Here is an 18,927-nt window from a genome sequence, read left to right on the forward strand (position 1 = left end):
TTCACGAGAGAATGACATCTTTCAGTGTTCTTAAGTACGATAGGTGCAGTGTGAATAAAGTTGGAAAATGCGGCTTGCAAGCTCTTACATGGATGCTTCGGTAAGGTTTCAGCCTGATGATTATTACAATGCAAGTTCAAATCTAGGTTGGTACTTTTTTCTTTCAAAATACATTTCTGTATGTTCAGCTAAAAAGCAAGAAAGTTATTATTAATAATAAATAAGAAGAGTAGTAATGTACATTAAAAGAGAAAGCTGAGAAATGTCTGGAAGCTATTTATACATTGCAAAGTATTATGTCAGATAGATACCATATGTTACAACGGAGTGCTGTCTTCACCCGATCCTTTCTTAAACCCTAAAAACATCTCCAACTTTTGGCATCTACTGCTAAGGTTCCACACTTATACTTTTCTAGTTGCGTACTTTCAAAACATATATACCACGCCTGATTCATATGAAGGTACATTTATTGTGAGACATGGAAAAGACAGATTGGATGGATGGACACTCCCCAATATCTTAGTATCTGTCATCTTTGAAAGATATACTGAGCTTCGTGTGTTATTTCAAGTAGGAGTTGGTAGTTTTAGTTTATCAGTTCACACCGTGGTGTAATGAAACAACAATGGAATAATAAAATAAAAGGTATACATATTGGTACACGATAGGTGCACATTCTTTTATTTTGTTGTTTTCTCTTTGACATAGTGAAGTCGCAAATGGGTCAAGATGGAGAAGATGGTTTTATCTAATAATTAACATCTCAAGCAAATTCTGTCATGTAGAAAGAAATAGTGTCTAAGTAATCGTTTATTCGCCAGATAAATACTACTAACTTATTCTACAAACTTCATATATATACTGTAAACTTAGGTGCGGAGTTAAATTGTTAGCGGCAAAAACAGATTGTATGGACATCATGTGTTGAAATTGAACTATGAATTGTTTAATCATTTTATGTTAAAACTCTTACTTAATAGACTAGTAGTTTGTCATAATGAAATTAATACTCAATATACGACATGTAGTTGAAGAAGAAAACATCCTGCACCATCCTATGAGGTTGAAAAAATCATGTCCCATAAAGCTGATTGTGTGACTGTTAGTAACAGAAGAAAGTAACTGAGCTCAGGTACTATGTGCTAACAAGTAAATACATATTTTACGTGGGATAGCATTTCCTGCCCCTTACTACGAGAAGGAATTTGGTGTGCATACCTTCCTGTTATTTAGCAATTTAATTAAATATTTTAACAGTTTCGAAAGCCCAATCCGTAACAAAATCGATAAATGCATTATCTTTCCTTTTGCAGTTCACACAAGAAACTACAGAAGTATCGTAAAGTTTACTAAAAGAAGAGAAAACTATAGTCTTTCACAGCTTGAGACTTACGGCAATTACTTATATATTTACAGAGTAGATAATTTGTATCATCTTATTCCGCAGCTCATTTGACCACACAGAATTTCCACTCTTGCGACCCGATTTCGAATCTTCCTTGAGTTTTGCTTTCTTTATTTGACCAGGAAAACATACAATAAAAAGGAAAACATGGTTACCTTTGAAAGTGTGAATTGACATTCTGCAATTTTCAAATTTTTGTCAAGCAAATAATATGAAGTAGAATTTTACTAATGTAAAGACCGTTCTAAATTTTACCATGAATAGATACGAGGGATCCAGGGTTCGATTCCCGATGGGGGCATTTTGGCGAAAAAGTGTACAACGCTTTCCAGGCCAGATTCCCTGAATGAGATTTAAGTGCGTTTTCCTCATACACACCAGACAAATGTAGGGGTAATACCCAACTTATAGGTCCCAGGACGCTTTTTTCCCTTCCCTTTCCCCGGATGGTGTGCTCGGCGAACGACGTCATCGCTCAAACGTGACAGGATAAATAGCCATAGATGCCGAAAGCCCAGAAATCTAAATCTTAAATCAGTAAAAATAAATCGAAACAATAACAGAACCATATACAAAAAATAAAGTTCTGTGCACCGGACCCTACTTTACGGATTCGATATATTTGATTACACGGAATCCAAATTTCAAAATTCCAGGACGGTTGACTTTCAAAGTTCCTTTTGTTGATGAAAAATTTAAGTTATTTTGTATATAGATGATGGACGTAATGCACCTATACAAAAAGACGTAGGTTCTGTTTAGCAGTCACCAAGATATAGATTACATGTTGTTTTTCTCTACACAGAATCCAAATTTCGAAACTCTATGACGGGTCGAACGTGTCAATATTATTTTTGAGAGAAAAATGTGTGTCCTACCTAACCAAAATCATTGAAGTTTCTTGCACTTAAGACAAAAATTTACACGATCGATGTTAATGGGATTTCGAGGTTTGGATTCTGTGTAACGAAATACATTAAATCCATACCCTGTGTGTTTGAGAACTCTTGTTTTTTTTTTGTTTGTGGCTGTGTAATTAAAAGAAAAAAAGAAATAAAATAACCAATACTTAGTATCACATTGGCATTACATCTTGAGAACATTTCTTCGTCTTCAGCTTCTTTTTCAACTTAATTAATGAGTAGCATCAACATTATCTATATTAATCGTGGATGACACTTCCATTTGTTATTCGTATGTCATATATGTGTTGTATACGTACATTTAAAGTCTTGTGTACACCTTATTATATGACGTATTGTTGAATTAGCTGATACCCAACATGATAATTTAAAATATTATTGTGAGTTTTCATATTTGAAATTTAATGACATTGAATTTCCAACGCTGACTTGATTTCATTCTTCCTTCAGCAAGCATTAGATTAACTTACTATTTCATGTCCCATCGACTAACTTACACTGAATTTAACGATTTTGACAATTCGAACTGCTGTAACATTATAAGGTTCAATACGCCAAATATTTTCAGGAAGAAACTCAATAATTTTACTTCCATAACAAAGGATTACTGATATTAATAGTAGTTAAAGTAACGAAAGTGAAGTTTTTACCTCTTCTCATAAAATTTTAATTGTACTCATTATTTAGTTTTGCCTTTGATTATTTGGTTGTATACCCACTGAATTAATAGACTTAAAAATCACCTGGATGAGATGTCCACAATTTATCTTTGAAGATTGGAAGTGTATATCAGGATATTTGTATTCCTGTATAGCTAATGAGTGTAGAGAAGGATACAAAACTTCCATTTGAGTTTAATTCTTAAATATATATAGAAGTTGTATGCTATGCATTGAATTCATATTTATACCTTTCTCTATCAGTGAAAAATGTTAGACCCCTAATAATGACGAGAAAATTAGGGTACAATTTGTGCCAAAAATATAATCAACTGCCTAATCGTTACTTATTTTATTTACTTGTTTGTTTACAATTTGTTGTTTTTCCTAATGTAAAAATTAAAACTGAATTCAAGCAAGTTGGTATAGTTAAATTTTCTTTGGTGATTCCAGATTATTCTGCATTAAATGCAAGATTGTATAAGAATTATTAAGTGGCAATGACGGATTATATCTCAAGGATTGAATACTAATTATTTAAATGATTTCATTTTTTGCAGACAATCAACTATGCTAAAAGAAATATAATAAAGTGCTATTATTTTGTTTCAAAAATCAGTATAAACTGGAATCAGATTGTTTCAAGTTTTGAGATTTCTGGGTAAAAAAAAAAGACTAAAGTCCATTTTAATATTTATCAAAGTATAATTTTATATGTTCTTTTTGAAAAGCATTTCTTGTTGCAATAACTGTATTTCCCTCCTCACTTTCATGGTCAAATTGTGAACGACTTGAGAGATTGTTTAGGAAATCATCCCTGACGTTGATCCGATTCAACCATTCAGTCACCATTTCTGACTCAAAGGTACTTTTAATTCTTATTGTGGCTTGCTGTAAAGATAGCTCGAATTTTAAATCTCTAGGTAAAATAAATCACAATTGTGTAATCCCTATGGTGCGTTTTCATACGCCCTGTTAACCAACGTACTACTTGCGTACTTTGGGTACCTGAGACTGTTTACTGGATATGCAGAGAGTTTGTGAGGTTAGATGTTTGTCCTTATTCCATCTCTGTGTTTTCTTCTTGAAGTGAGTATCTCACCAGACATCAAGGCGGATAATTCAGTGGCAACTTAATAAATATATACAATGCATTTATAGTTAGCGGTATGGAATTGAGCACGTTTTTGTTGGAAAACACATTTTTCATTTCAGACTTTATTTCATTTGAATATTTTTTTGAGGCTTCATACTTTGTTAACTTTATACTGGCTCAATATTATAGGTCAAAATGAAACAAACTAACGACAATGACAAAAACTTTCGTAACTTCCTAAAATGGGAATAATCGAAATTTCTGAAAGGAGTCTGTATTATATGTTTAGAGAGTGGATGAGCGCCTTCATGATACATTGTCGTACGAGTACATACACTCGCCAGACAGCAATCAGGAGTTCACATCTACCTAGAATTTACTAATCAAGAATATCCGTTATTTCAATCAAAAATTCAGACTACTATATTGATATACATAAAAATTATCTATTCAGAAACTTACCAGTTAGACGAGAATCTTCTTTGTGCATTTCGTGAAGTAGGATATCAACAAGATGTCGTAAGTTGTTGCTATTGAAATCTTTGCTATTCTTATCAAATAAAGTCTGTAATAAGAAATAAAATGCGTCATGTGTATTTTTCTACCGTTACCAAGATCTCCAAAACTATTAACAGTGGAACTATCGAACATTGTACAAATATTTTCTTTGCATTTTGACTTGACAAAAAGCTTTGAAAAGTTTTACTTCATGGAGGTTTGTGCTTATAGAAATGTTTCACATCGTTAGTACGAAAATCTTTGGAAATGTTTAGCGTCAAATCATGAAATTTACTTATTTTAACAAAAAACAACATGAATATTTTATAGAAGAAGACAGTTTGAATAATTATTTTTTAAGGTTGATTATTGGGAAACTCGCCTTGAGACTCACAAAATTTGAATAATTATTTTCAGGAAATTGAAAAAAAAAATTGAAAATTTTGGGTGTAAGAAAACCTTTTGTCAACCTAACGTTCACAGAATAGACATCTTTCAAAAATACATCTAGGGATGGTGGAACTGTGTAGATTTTTTCTTAACGATTTCTATGAGTTGAATTGAATCGATTGTTTCTGGATGCAAACTTATCTCAGCATTGTCGTAATGAAAAGTTATTGAGAAGAAATTCAGTTTGCACTTTTAGGCATACTTTCTGCATAATCGAACTGGGATGTAAAGTATTTAAAGTAAGAAATATGCCGGGGCCATAGCTGATGAATGCCAGAAATTTAATTAATAATGGAAATTCTAATTGAATACAAATCGAACCATTGATTATAATGTATGATTGGAGACCAGAAAACCTAAGAGTGTTGTCAATGAGATCTCGACACGAAACATCTCACCCGATGGAATTCCAAATTATGGTTTGTGTGTGGCTTGGTGTATACATAAAGTCCAAATATGCTTTAGCATTGGGCTTAATTCAGCTACACTATACAGCGTATAAGCACTTCTTTTCGCAGAAACCAATTTATACAATTTATGGGTATTATCAAACTAAAGGAACAGAGCTTCGACATCAGTGGACGTCATTGATGGTTTGACAAAATGTCAAAGAAAATGAAAATTTGGATTCCTAAACAAAAAGTTACAAAGAACACAAAAAGTTAAACAGAATGTAACAATATGTTACATAGTGAATACACCTAAAGCATTTCGTTAAAATATTTAAAAACATACTTACCGTTTTTCAGAACAAAAATTTGTTTTTTTTTTCGATATTACAGATTTACTATTATAGTTTGTAAATAAGTAAGATAAAAGAGAGAGCATTGTTATATTCTGGAACGTATATTATTTTTATTGTTAAAATAATAATAATAATAACAATAATAATATAATGCAGTTAATTCTAGATTATGCAATTTTCGGATTATCCATGTATTACCATTCCGTTTTCTATAATACGTCACACTCAAACAAAATGTTGTTTAAAAAACTTCAATCGCAAGCAAAGACGTTTTTAACACGAAGAAAAATAAAATTGAGCTCTTTTTTCTTTTTGCAGAGAGTAAACCAACGTACTTGTAAATGGTTGCACTACTGTTTATTGTATCATAATTGTATGTGTGGGCCCATTCTTGCAAACCAAAATGGTTGAAAAGATTGATTCGTGTTCTTTTTCTGGTCAAATTTCACTTATCAGCCAAAGGACCTCGCTTCGTTATTAAGCAGCTTGACCAAGGTGGCTAGGTGAACTACTATTCTGGATAGGAAAGTGAATAGATAGATAAAAATGTTCCGCTCTCACCAAAAATTCTTCCCGGGCCGTCCACTTCGCCGTCAGATACTTAACTATGTTACCATAATTTTCCACGTTAAGCAAACCATGTTTTTCTTTAGAAATTAAATAATTTTGGGGCCGCGGTGGGTCAATGGTAAAGCGTTCATCTCTGGTGTTTGGGGTCCTGGGTTTGATCACAGTTCCCGCCAAGTGAACTTTGTGGTGGACAAACACCGTGTGCTTGGGTTTCCTCGGGGTTCTCTCGCTTCGTCCCACTTTCTTCATTCCGCCATTTCATTCATTACTCATTATCACCGTCTCCTTTAGCCTAACCGGCATAACCGTGGGACGTAAAACTCAAATATTTCATTTCATTTACATTAAAGAATTATTATTGTTGCTAGTATGCCATTTTTTACAGGAAGAAATGTTAGTTTCTACCATTCATAGCATAACTAGTTTGTTAAAGTGAGTGAAGAGACTTTTTACCAGTCCTCTGAATCAACGTTGGTGTGTTTGTCCGTCTATTTCGAAATAAATTTCACAGAACGTATGTCACTTATTTATGATATGATTCTTTCTTCACTCTTGGCAAATAAGTTTATTTTTTGAGATAAAATAAATCAATAAAAGGAACTAAAAGTAACGAAACGTGCACCACAAAATTCAATGTTGCAAATAAACTCTCAACCGTTTATTTCTAAAAAAAATAAGTTCATTCTATTCCATGAAAATATTTAGCTTTCATCCCGAAATGTGCTTTTCCAATGCCAGCTCCAAATGTTTTTTTCTTGAAGTCAAGATTTAAGTAATTTGCTTTCTTCTATTCATATTTCATTTTGTTAAAGAACTTTATGTCTATCTTTAAAGCTACATTTTCATTAAATGACGAAAAGATGTTATTTGCTTTTAATGACAAAGACCTTCAAGTCACACAAAACTAGAGATAAAACATATCAATAGCCACTTTTAATCGAAAACTAACAGTGTCCGATTACTAAATTAATCCATTTTATATTTCTTATCTACACAAACCATTCGAAGTTAATAATACCCCATACCAAAAGTATATACATCTAAATTATTACACAAGAAATATTTGCAGCCATGGCATACGACTATATATATTACTAAAATAAATTTATCTTAAATAGCTTTTGTTTTAACTTTCATTTACATAATTATATAATATCCTTTACCAGTAAGATATATATAGGAAAACATAATTGCTGTTTTTTTTATGGTAATTTTAGAATCATAGTGTATGAAAAGTGACACAGGATAATTAACGTTACGTACCACGTTAATAGGACGTCATAAACTTGTAAATAATATTTTATTAAACTTAACTAATATAATAATCAAGTTTAAACTTTATTAAATAATATTTTCGAAAAAAATACAATTAAGAATAGTGAATCAATAGAAAATACTTGATAAATTAAACATTATTTCAGACACAGTTTTGAATTTTGTTTCCAAATATTAATTCAGACTTAAGATAAAAATGTAAGAAGAAATCGTTTTTTGTGCAAAATATTGATAATTTCACAGTAAAAGAAGCAATATAAAACTTCACTTTGCAATATACTTTGCAGTGCCTTTTGATTGAAACTTTGCCACAACAAAGAACATAAAAGCAACAAAGAAAAATCGGTCACTTTTTGTGGAGGTCTGTGTTCCATTAGTCCTCAAACCATGAGTTGAATCCGAATGTAGATAAAGCAAAGGTCAGTTGTTGGTGTGAATATATTCAACATACTACCTGTTGTGGCAGTTCAGTTACACCGTGAACTTCCTCAAGAAAGAGTCAATATGGGACCTGCACAGAGCATCATACACGCATATTTGCTGTACGAGATCAAACCGGAGTCAAACACCACTGCAACGGGGCAGAAAAAATGCCAGGCATTTGATGAAGATGCCATGACTACGCGAATAGTGCAGTGGTGGTTCAACACGTTTAAGGACGGTGACGAAGCACTCAAAGACCAGCACGTGTATAAAGTGAAGAACTTCAGGCAGCAATTGTGGTGAACAAAAAATATCTCTTTTAGGGCAGATAATATCAGTGTATTATCTGCTGTAGAACTCTACTCACTACGCTCAATGTACATTTGACATAGTGTAAGTAAAATGGAAATTAGTTAATATGGCGAATTTAGCTATGTCTATTGGATAATATTTATTCTGCATATTTCTTTTAACTAGTGTAAATAAATTTAACTTACATGAAATTGCGACAGCCTAGTCACTTTACCCTTCTGTACTTTGTTCAAATCATAGTAATATCAGTATTTTTTACTTACATATACTATGATACTTTTACATTTGTTACTACGAGGTGCATTAGATGCAGATAGCATTACTGATAAATAAATTTAAACTTTGTCTCATAAGTAAATGCGATTATATTCTTAAACTTAAACCATGACAATCTAATGGAATTAAACAAAAAATCACTATTACTTACCTTTATATAGTCATTTAGACACTCCTTTACCCTTAATTGTTGATTGTATGATGAAAATTCAGGTGCAATAAAACGAAGAGATGGAAATGCATTCATCATCAAAGCTGAATTCATTACTACTGTTTCTAATTCATCAATTAGTTTTAACATTTTTAGCAACAATGGATCATTGTAATCGAAAGTATGTCCTGCAACAATATTCCAAATGCAATTGAAAACTGGAGCAGAAAATAAGTTATCCATCGATACAATTTTGGATCCAGATTCCCGAATGTTCTTCTGTAACGTTGTTATAAAACGTAAACTTTCATCTGAAATCGTTGAGCACATGCTACTCTTTCCGAACCCTAAATAGTTGAGTGATTTTAAACACAACTTTTTGTTCTCCCAGACAGAAGACTCATTTCCAAACAATATTCCTGAAATTAATAAATATTGAATTTTTTCTAAAGTATACAAGTTAAGAATGAACTATTGATGAGAAAGTAATTGAACTTAGATGTTAAGAAATAATTAAAAATTTGCGTGTTAACCTATTATAAAATGACATTCATTATATGATGGTACATATAATTTCATTGTATAGAGAAACACATAAGCATATTTATCTATATCTATCTATATATAGATGTTTATCTATCTATCTATCTATCTATCTATCTATCTATCTATATATCTATATATATATATATGTGTGTGTGTGTGTGTATAAATAGAGAGAGAGAGAGAGAGAGAGGAACTGAAAATCACTGAAATATTTTTATCAATATTGTACTTCAAGGGAAAAGAAACTGACAATACATGTTAGTCCTAAACATAGTTCTTCCTTACATTGTGAGCTAAATGCGAATGAATATAAGATGAAGGTCAGTTGTTGGTGCGGGAATATAGAACATACTACATGGTTGTGGCAGTTCAGTTACACCATGAACTTGCGTAGGGACATGGGACCTCCACAGAGCATTACAAGGGCATCTAAGCCGTACGAGTTCAAACTAGGGTCAAACACAGTTTCACCGGGGCCGAAGATATGCGAGGCCTTTGGTGATTGACAGTGCAGCGGTAATCTAACGAGTTTAAGAACGACGAAAAAACTCTGGAAGACGCACCACATACCGGAAGGTAAACACATGCACAAAATGAAGATCTTGATCCAGCAATTGAGGCGAACAGTGGACAGACATGTGAGGAACTTGGACTGCAATTCACGTGTGAGTGGAGAAACAATTTGGCAGTACCTCCATCAACTTACGGATGGGTCCCACAAAATTTGAACCTGAGCCGGGAGGCAGCGCGAGCAGACACCTGTGTTTCTCTACTGTATCGTCTAAGGAATGAGCAATTTCTGGACAGGGTGTTGATATGTGATGAGAAGTGGGTCCTGTAGAAATCTGAACGTCGCCGCCATCAATGGTTAATTTCCCATGAACCGTTTCCAAAATAACCAGAACAAGGTCCTCCTGTGTGTTTGGTGGACTACTCGCGGCATCGTGCATCGGGAACCTCTACCTGCTGGTCGGAGCCGTGTTCAAGTAAAACTGAAAACTCTAGAGCCAGCACTTGTGAATTGCAAAGGGGTCTTGATGTTGCAGAACAATGCTAAGCACCACGTGATTCGGAAGGATGGCAGACCGTTCTACGCCTTGGATGAGAAACACTATTGCATCCGCCAAATTCACCGGATAATGCACCGTCCGATTATAATTTGTTCGATTCCTTGGACAATCACCTTATACGACGCCAGGTCAAATCCCTAGTAGAGATGCAAAGTGAAGTTGATACCTTCTTTGGTTTACGATCCACCATGTTCTACTGCGATGTAATCCATGACCTTACAGAACGTTGGCAGTAGGTCGTCCATGCTGATGGCCACTATTTGTGATCTTCCAGGTAATCTTAGCTCACATAACGATGTTCGAAGATGTAGGGTGTAAAAGCGATAGAACTTCCTTGATTACCTTTATACTTTAAATATGATATAATGGCACAATACAAATTCTGCACCTGTATAGTTGCTGATGATGCTTAAAATTGTTACCGTTGAAAAGTATATATATATATATATATATATATATATATATATATATATATATATATATATATATATATATATATATATATATATATGGTAATAGAGAGAGATAATCCTTCCTGAATCATCCTTCAGCATCGCGTCTTGAGAGCACAAATGTATTATTTTCAATTTTTGTGAATATTGACTTCAAAGGCTATTCCGAAAGCTTTCAGACCTGCTGTGTCAGGTGCAAAAATATCATAGTGCACTGCAAATAGCTCCTTGATAACACACAGTGAACAGTTATGACGAAGTTCAGATCTCTGCTTTGTTAGGGCACTCTTATTATAAATCCGGATGGACATGTGATAAGTATGCACAACCTTTATGGTGGTATTGACTTACGAAGATGACCTGGTCAGAGAAGAGTTATGTGACTATTTAATAGAACTGATGATAGGTTGGATCATAGGTAAACCATGGGGAAGCAATCCTACAATAGTGCTTCCTAAGCCTTCAAAACCAGAGGTTCTAAATTCAGTAGGGTAGTACGAGTTTTGCCATATGGTGTGCAAATATTCATGGTGTGTAAATATTTGTTTGGTAGAATTTGAGAGACCATCCCCTTCCATGTCACCGAAATATTGCGTCATTGGTTGTATTAATACAATGCGAGGTTCAAAACAGAAATCAGTTCGTAGCAACAGCCCTTCTTTAAATTGTTCAGATTCATCCTACATTGGAAACAGTAGATCTAAAATTCATGGAAATATAGCCATAGTTATTTATAGCCTGATTCCATTCATGCTACAATTGAGAATGCTAGTAAATATTAAAAAAAATACACTTCAAGATTTTTCTTGTTAAATCTTGACTCGGGATGCTGGAACCCATCCACGAAAGTTGTTCAGAAGTGTGACCAGACAACTTGCAAATGTCTTCCTACGGAAATCATGAAGAATCTTTTGTAAAATACAGGCGGGAAAATTACTACAATTAAAATGGATGGGATTTAAGAACAAGCCTTACACCATTCAGTACAAGTATCGCATCAGGTCATATATTGATTTCGAAGCACTTGGCACTCGAACCCGGGGAAGACCGAAGAAGATCAAAAACCTCAGTGTTGTGGAGCTCTATAAGTAAAGCATAACAATTGCAGCTATCAAAAAGGGATTTGATGTCACTTTTGGAAAGAATTGTTATTCCAAACGACTACCGTGTGTTTATAAACCAGTGCCTCCTGTAATGACTTTGCCAGGTGTCGATGAAAGTGAAGAAGATGAGTGATTTTTATATTCTATCCTGCACAACACAGTTCTTTTTGTCATAATAATACAGAATATTTCCTGGAAAGTAATGCGTTTTATTATTACTAAGCCTCTATGGACTGCGCATTATGTCCCAGTCCAATGATAATGCTAACGAACACACATATCATATGTCCAAACAGTAGCTGTAACTGATGTTACACGTAACGTATTCAATTACAGTTGCATGCATCAAAAAGCTAATAACATGTTTAACTTTATCTCCAATGTTCAACTTTCTCAGTCACAATCCTGAGTTTTCCTAACATTTGAAACTTCGAACCGTCTCCTGAAAAATTTAGAAAACTAGACATATGGCATTTGTGCACTCAATACTCGATATGTTAACCGGTATTGCCGCAAACATCCTTCAAATTCTTGAAGAAAGTTCCCGAATGTATCCAATTTTCAACAATACATAACTTCTTTGTACATAAGTCTCGAAGATAAGTCTAGCAAAATAGTATTTTAAAATGGATTCGTTAAAAGGTAAGCTTTTACCTGAAATTTGGTTTACTATTAAAAGATATACGCTCCATGTAACAGTAACAAGAGTACCGACATATCTTGGGCAAACACCATGCTACAAATACAGTGTCTTAACTTTTATATTCCTTTTGGGAGTATCTCTCTCTTTGTATCTCTCACACCATTTATCTTGAAACTCTCTTATACCTTTTAAACTAATACAATGAAACAAATGAAACTTTCAGGACTAAAATTTTGGCAGGAGTACATTATTTGATCTACTCTGTAATAATATCAAATAACACTATTGACAACCAAACATAAAGTGGTATTTTTTGTATTACACATTTCCAAGCTACATATTAAACAAATTTACGTTATCACACTTCTTTGATGTTACAAACTAAGGACACGACAGTCAAACATTAAAAACTACTACACATATATAAATTTTGAAGGTTTCTACAACAGTAAAATCACCAGAGAAACGGAAATGGCAATGAAATTTAATTGTAGCTTATTGTTAAATATTATGATCATTACATAAAGAAATCTAATAAAAAGAAGCAAAGCTACAAGGTATTAAAATATTGAGCTATTTTCAAAGTATGTTATTTTAAAATAAAACTGCTGGACTAGATCACAGATTCAATAAAGGTAAGTTTCCAATAAGGCAAATATCACAAAGTCGTTTACAGAAATAAATTTCTGACACAATTCTGGAGAATTAAGGTATAATGTAAAATTTTACATTATGGCAAAATTGCTTAAAATTATGGTATTACGACAACTTACGGTCAGAACAATAAAGAATCTTTGTAGATTGTGTAACCGATCTTATGGAAAATAAGCATTCTTAAAAGATCCCAAAATATGACATTTTAAGCAGTATAGCAATTTCAGCCCATTTCTCTCATAGGTTTTGAACTGCTCAACAATTGTCGATTTATATATATATATATATATATATATATATATATATATATATATAGAGAGAGAGAGAGAGAGAGAGAGAGAGAGAAAATTGGCAACACTAATAACTTGGTATTATTGAAGATTATGTCAAAAATATATAACTGATAGTTGCCTCCTGTATAATTTCGGCGTTTGCTTACATTATTTTACCAGTTACGCTTTAAGACTAATGATCCGCCGTATGTACGTATACATTTATAGTTCTAGAGTTAAGGCCGCCCAAAAGTGTGGAAAAACAACACTGCAACCATGCTTTTACCAATACTATTAACCGTGGAGTGCTGATTATCAACCTAACGTAAGTCACAAATACGCAATATAAATACAGTATGCACAGTATATTTCATCAATGTACAATAGCAGAGTACGGGAATACACGCAGCGTATAATTTGACAGAAAAGCTCTCAGCTGAATTATGAGGTGTACTCTGAATTAAAAATGGACCTAATATTTCCAAAAGTTAAATCTTAACAGTAGGAGCAGAGCAATGTATTGGGGTGTAGAAACTGCCACTTAAACATTTCCTTTTATGTAAAACAGCGCGTGTCACAATGTAGTTTTTTCGCTTTTGGACGACACTTCGCTCTATATTTTTCCCTTATATGTTCACATGAGTGAGTTTTCTTTCTTCCATATCAGTAATATTTTCTTACAGTGTTAGCCCTTGTACGCATATGCAGGGCCCCGCAGGCCCTGTGGGATTTTATTGTCAAAACTATTGCAGACCTATTTAATCAATAAGTCTTGTTATTTGTCTATTCTTTAACATTCTCTTATGCATTCATTAGTAGTTTTAGAATATCTTTTACCTTATCTGTAAATCAGTAAAATTTGATTTAATGTACTAACCCATAAATGCATATGCAGGGCTTGGGAGGCCCTAATGCAATAACAATGGTGTGCCAATTATTTCATATTTTTTTGCAAATAAAATTAATTTTAAATAAAGATGTTATTTAGTTTTACTACTTATTAGTATTATTATTGTGCTCTTTTGCAATCAGTCTATTTATAGTTGCTTATTTTATGCCCAATGGCTCTGCAATACATGTGCAAGCTACCGTCAATCGTTTATATATACTCTAAGATATTTTAATATAATCTATAAGCCATTTATTTAGCATTTTTCTGCTAACTTATTACCTTTATCTGAACGATTAAAGCAAAAGAGTTGTCAGAATAAAGTTCTTATATATATATATATATATATATATATATATATATATATATATATATATATATATATATATATATATATATATATATATATATTCAACATTTGCTTTAATACATTACTGTGACAAGGTGTAATCTTCCGTGACCCGATTACTTTGGTGTGTAATTTGTGTTAGTTCTCGTTTCCAGTGCAAAATGGCATCTACGTCTAATGGAAGATCAACTACGAAGAGAGTGTGTGAAGATTTTGCCCGTATTGTAAATAAATGCCTAGATGATAGTGTACTGTCGGACAGTTATAGCGAGAAATCTGACGATCAAGAATCCAATCATACAGTTCAGCAAGGTAGTGTAACTCATGAATATTTCGAGAGACCCGGGTTCGATTCCCGGCGGGAGCTCATGTGGTTCGGATTCCACGTTAATCAGTAGGTCCACGTCTCATATAGCCTCGCTGCTGAACGGGACGGTAAACTAAAATCAACTCAACTCAACTCATGAATATTTCGATACGTCATCAGGCTCTGATAGCACCAGTGATAATGATACTAATCAAGATTCATCTATTAGTGATTCCGATACACATGTTAGTCCAAACGGCACAATTTGGAGGAAAAAAAAACCTCCTCCATCAAGGACTCCACTACATAATATAATTGCTATCCAGATGTTCCAATGGGAATGAAAACAACACGTCCAAACTATGCTTTTGACTGTTTCATTTCGAAGGAAATCGACATTTTTGCATTGTACAAACCTCGAGGGAAGAAGGCTAGCCACGTTGAAACGAAATAAGTGGGAAAATGTTAGTCTGGACAAAACGAATGCTCTTCTAGGAAATTTTGTTACTACGAGAAGCAGAAATAAGCTGGGATGTGCCAATCAAGGAACAGTCCTCTCTATGAAGTAAAACTCAATTTCGAAGCCACTATGTCTGTCAATTGTTTTGAAGACATAAAGAGAGCATTACGATTTGATGATAAACGTAATAGGCAAATCGTCTTTAAAATGATACACGGTCATCTATTTGTTTGTTGGGGAAGTATTTCCTGGAAGCAGCAGAAAAGGTATTGTTACGAGTGAAAAATCGACTGTATATGAACAGCTAATGTCATTTCGAGGTAGGAGTGTGTTCGTTCAATATACCCAGGTATGCCAAAAATAGACCTTCAAAGTACGGAATAAAAATATCTTGATTGTGTGACGCTCAATTATCATATGCCGTTGATGGTTCCGTCTACACTTAAAGAAAACCAAATGAACCAGTTTAAAGAAATCTGGATATGAATATGGACAAAATCATCTCCAAAGGCGTTGCTGGAACTTCACGAAATATTGCCATGGATACTTTGCTACTCTCGATCTGGCTAAGTATATGATACAACAACGACTTACAATTGTGGGAACACTAAAGCGAAAGAAATGCGACATTCCAACTGAAATGAAAGCCTAATCTATTAAAGAAGTAGGTTCATCAATGTTTATCTTCCTGAATGTTGAAATAGAGTGAGTGTGTGTTTTATGTGGTTTGTACAAGTTGTAATAAATATAACATAATTGTAAACACTGTTTTAAAATTTGTATACTTATGAAAATGTCAGTTGTTAATCAATTGTGTACTAACTTAAGCCATGACAAAGCTGCAAGTAGTAATTTGCATCAAATTCCAAATACAATGATTTCAACCCTTTAAACAACATACAGGGCCTCAGAGGCCTTGCATATGCATTAGCATATATATTCCGTACCATGGAGACACGGGTTAAGACATATAGTTCATTTTTTAATTTCATGTGCAAGTAAGTCAAAGCCCATTAGAGATTTATGCATTTAGTGGAAAATGATTTGCCAAACTGGGGAGAAGTTTTAAACTTTGTTGTTCTATGTGAGTTCTTTATCATTGCAGCATTTGCTGGAAAGGAATGAAAACACTCAATATTCAGTCATGTCATGATAATGAACATGACGTGCACAGCCACAAGACAAAACTAAAAAGTTCTCAGTAAAACGAAGAAATGTATCTTTTGTCGAGGAAGAGAACAGTTAACACATTAATATTTATTGTATATGCGCTGATAGTGCAACGTACGGGGAAGGATGAGGAGCTGCATAGGCAAGAAATACCTTATATTTTGGATGACCAGGATGCATTTAATATCTTTAAAGGGCTAATTATAATGATAGCGGAATATCTAGGTTCTGGTTTGGGAATTATACGGTACATATAACTTCATTAGTTTAAAAATAATATACCTGAAGTTTAATCCGTTGCGTATATACCTCGCTTGAAGTATTTTCTAATAACGTTACATGTGTATGTGTGGAAAGCTAACAGAAAGTTTCCGAGTATGAATAGCCAACTGAATCCTACGTGCTAAGTGAAATGCTTCTTGTTCCACAATTTTTAACTATTTTGTAATAGAATCGTGAGCTGCCATACATGAAGTATTTCCGTAGGTCAGAATGGGTCTCAGGAAAACTTTGTAAGTGTTAGGAAAAGTACTAGTCGTAGTCCCCACGTTGTACCTCTAAACCGTTTCAGCAAGTTTATTCTAGTGGTGGCTTTCTGCACAATGCTCGAAAAGTGCTGGTGCCTGAGATGGTGACTTAATATTAAGCCTAAGTAAGTGGTTTCTTGAGAACATTGAATTTGCACATTGTCAACGTTGGCGTCTAAACGGTATCGACTGCGTCGAAAGCGGGGTAGTCATTTAGAAGGCAAGATCACAGCCTGAGCTTCTGTGGCATTACTGCAGAGACAATTTGTTGTTTGCAATAATTTAGAAATGATTCCATGGCAATGCGCAAAATGTTGTTGATTTGTTGGATTTTATTCCAAGCACAAGAAATGTTCTATTGCCTGCATATTGAAATAACCGAATGTTTTTTGGTAAAGGTGACTTATGGGATACAAAAATATGGTATAGTAATGAGGAAAGTGTAGAACCCTAAGGTACGCCAGACAAAATGAAAACTGGGTGAGACTAAGATTGATTGAGTGAAACGCATGTGAATCTATTGTATAAGATGCTGTAAATGATTCTTATATAATCAGCTGGGAGTTTCAACTGAATAAGTTTATACATCAGAGCATGAAGCTAAATTTTATCGAACGCTTTTTGCAAATCTAACGGAAGTAAACAAGAGAGAAATATATTGTTAGAATCATTAAATTGCTTAGCCGCAGTAGCTGTGTTGTTGACGCAATGGCCGGTACGGAAAGTGCCTATGTGAAAGGATATGATTTTTCGGTTTGACAAGGATGTAAGCGATGAACTGAACAAACAGTATGATTTCAAGAGTGTTACAGCAAACTGACATAAGTCTATATGAAGTTATTGCGTGCCCTAACATAAGCTGTTTAGGAAACAGGAGAGTTGCTGAAGATATACAAGCATGTGGTATGAAAAGTGGGCCACATAAATTCGTGCAGTACAAAATCCGTGAGTTAGGCAACCAACTACCGTCCGCTCCAAGATTAATTACTCATGGTAGAGCAGCAAGAACAGCAGCATAAAGATGCACCCACCTTTCAAAAGAATAAATCGTAAAGAGTAAAGATTGCAGGAGTTTGGCAAAACGCTGGCTGACGAAATTACATAAGGGAATCTTTACATCTTTTACTCACAGTACATGTCACATTACCACAAAAAATAAACGGATACCAGAGGCGCCTATGAGACTTAAATAATCTTATAATTAACTCAAATGAGGGATTATACAAACAAAGTTAACTTACTTCAAATGACTATACATATATGCCTATCAAGTAATATACGGGTAGATTATGCGGTATATGTATTAGTTTATTTTTAAAGTAAACACACTTTGCGCTGAGTTTTAAAACTATCAACAGTAGTCCTACCTGCAAATCAATAAAAGTATGGATTGATCATTATGAAACATCGGACTTTTCATCTAATTTGTTTGGTGACCCAACCCGAGACCACATATGGCAAAGATGAGTGTTGTAGCTCCCACCACAAGGTTAAGGAAGTTCGTGTTACAAAGTGTCAATTAAATACGGGAGATGTGAAATGGTAATAAAACATTTGATCAATTTGAAACAAAACCTATTCTAGTAATAATTTACCCTATTTGTTAAGATGGTGAACACTATATTATGTTTATAAATGATAGTCAAAGCAGAATGTATTGGATAATAAATGAGAAATTGTAAAATTTCAATTTCGTTAC

The 18,927-nt window shown here is 33.8% G+C and overlaps 1 protein-coding gene across 1 annotated transcript in view; it reads right to left on the bottom strand.

Annotated features, from left to right (window-relative positions):
- The window catches only part of LOC145676383 (methyl farnesoate epoxidase-like), a 63,169-nt gene that overhangs the window by 20,066 nt on the left and 24,176 nt on the right, over window positions 1-18,927 (bottom strand). Inside the window, exons 2-3 of the mRNA XM_081747235.1 lie at window positions 8,787-9,205; window positions 4,549-4,651 (exon numbers count right to left, since the gene is read on the bottom strand). Of these exons, the coding sequence (XP_081603361.1) occupies window positions 4,549-4,651; window positions 8,787-9,205 (522 nt within the window). The remainder of the gene's footprint in view (window positions 1-4,548; window positions 4,652-8,786; window positions 9,206-18,927) is intronic.

The sequence above is a fragment of the Thermobia domestica genome, unplaced genomic scaffold, assembly GCF_964235325.1.
Source record: "Thermobia domestica unplaced genomic scaffold, izTheDome1.hap1.1 HAP1_SCAFFOLD_128, whole genome shotgun sequence".
NCBI lineage: Eukaryota > Metazoa > Arthropoda > Insecta > Zygentoma > Lepismatidae > Thermobia > Thermobia domestica.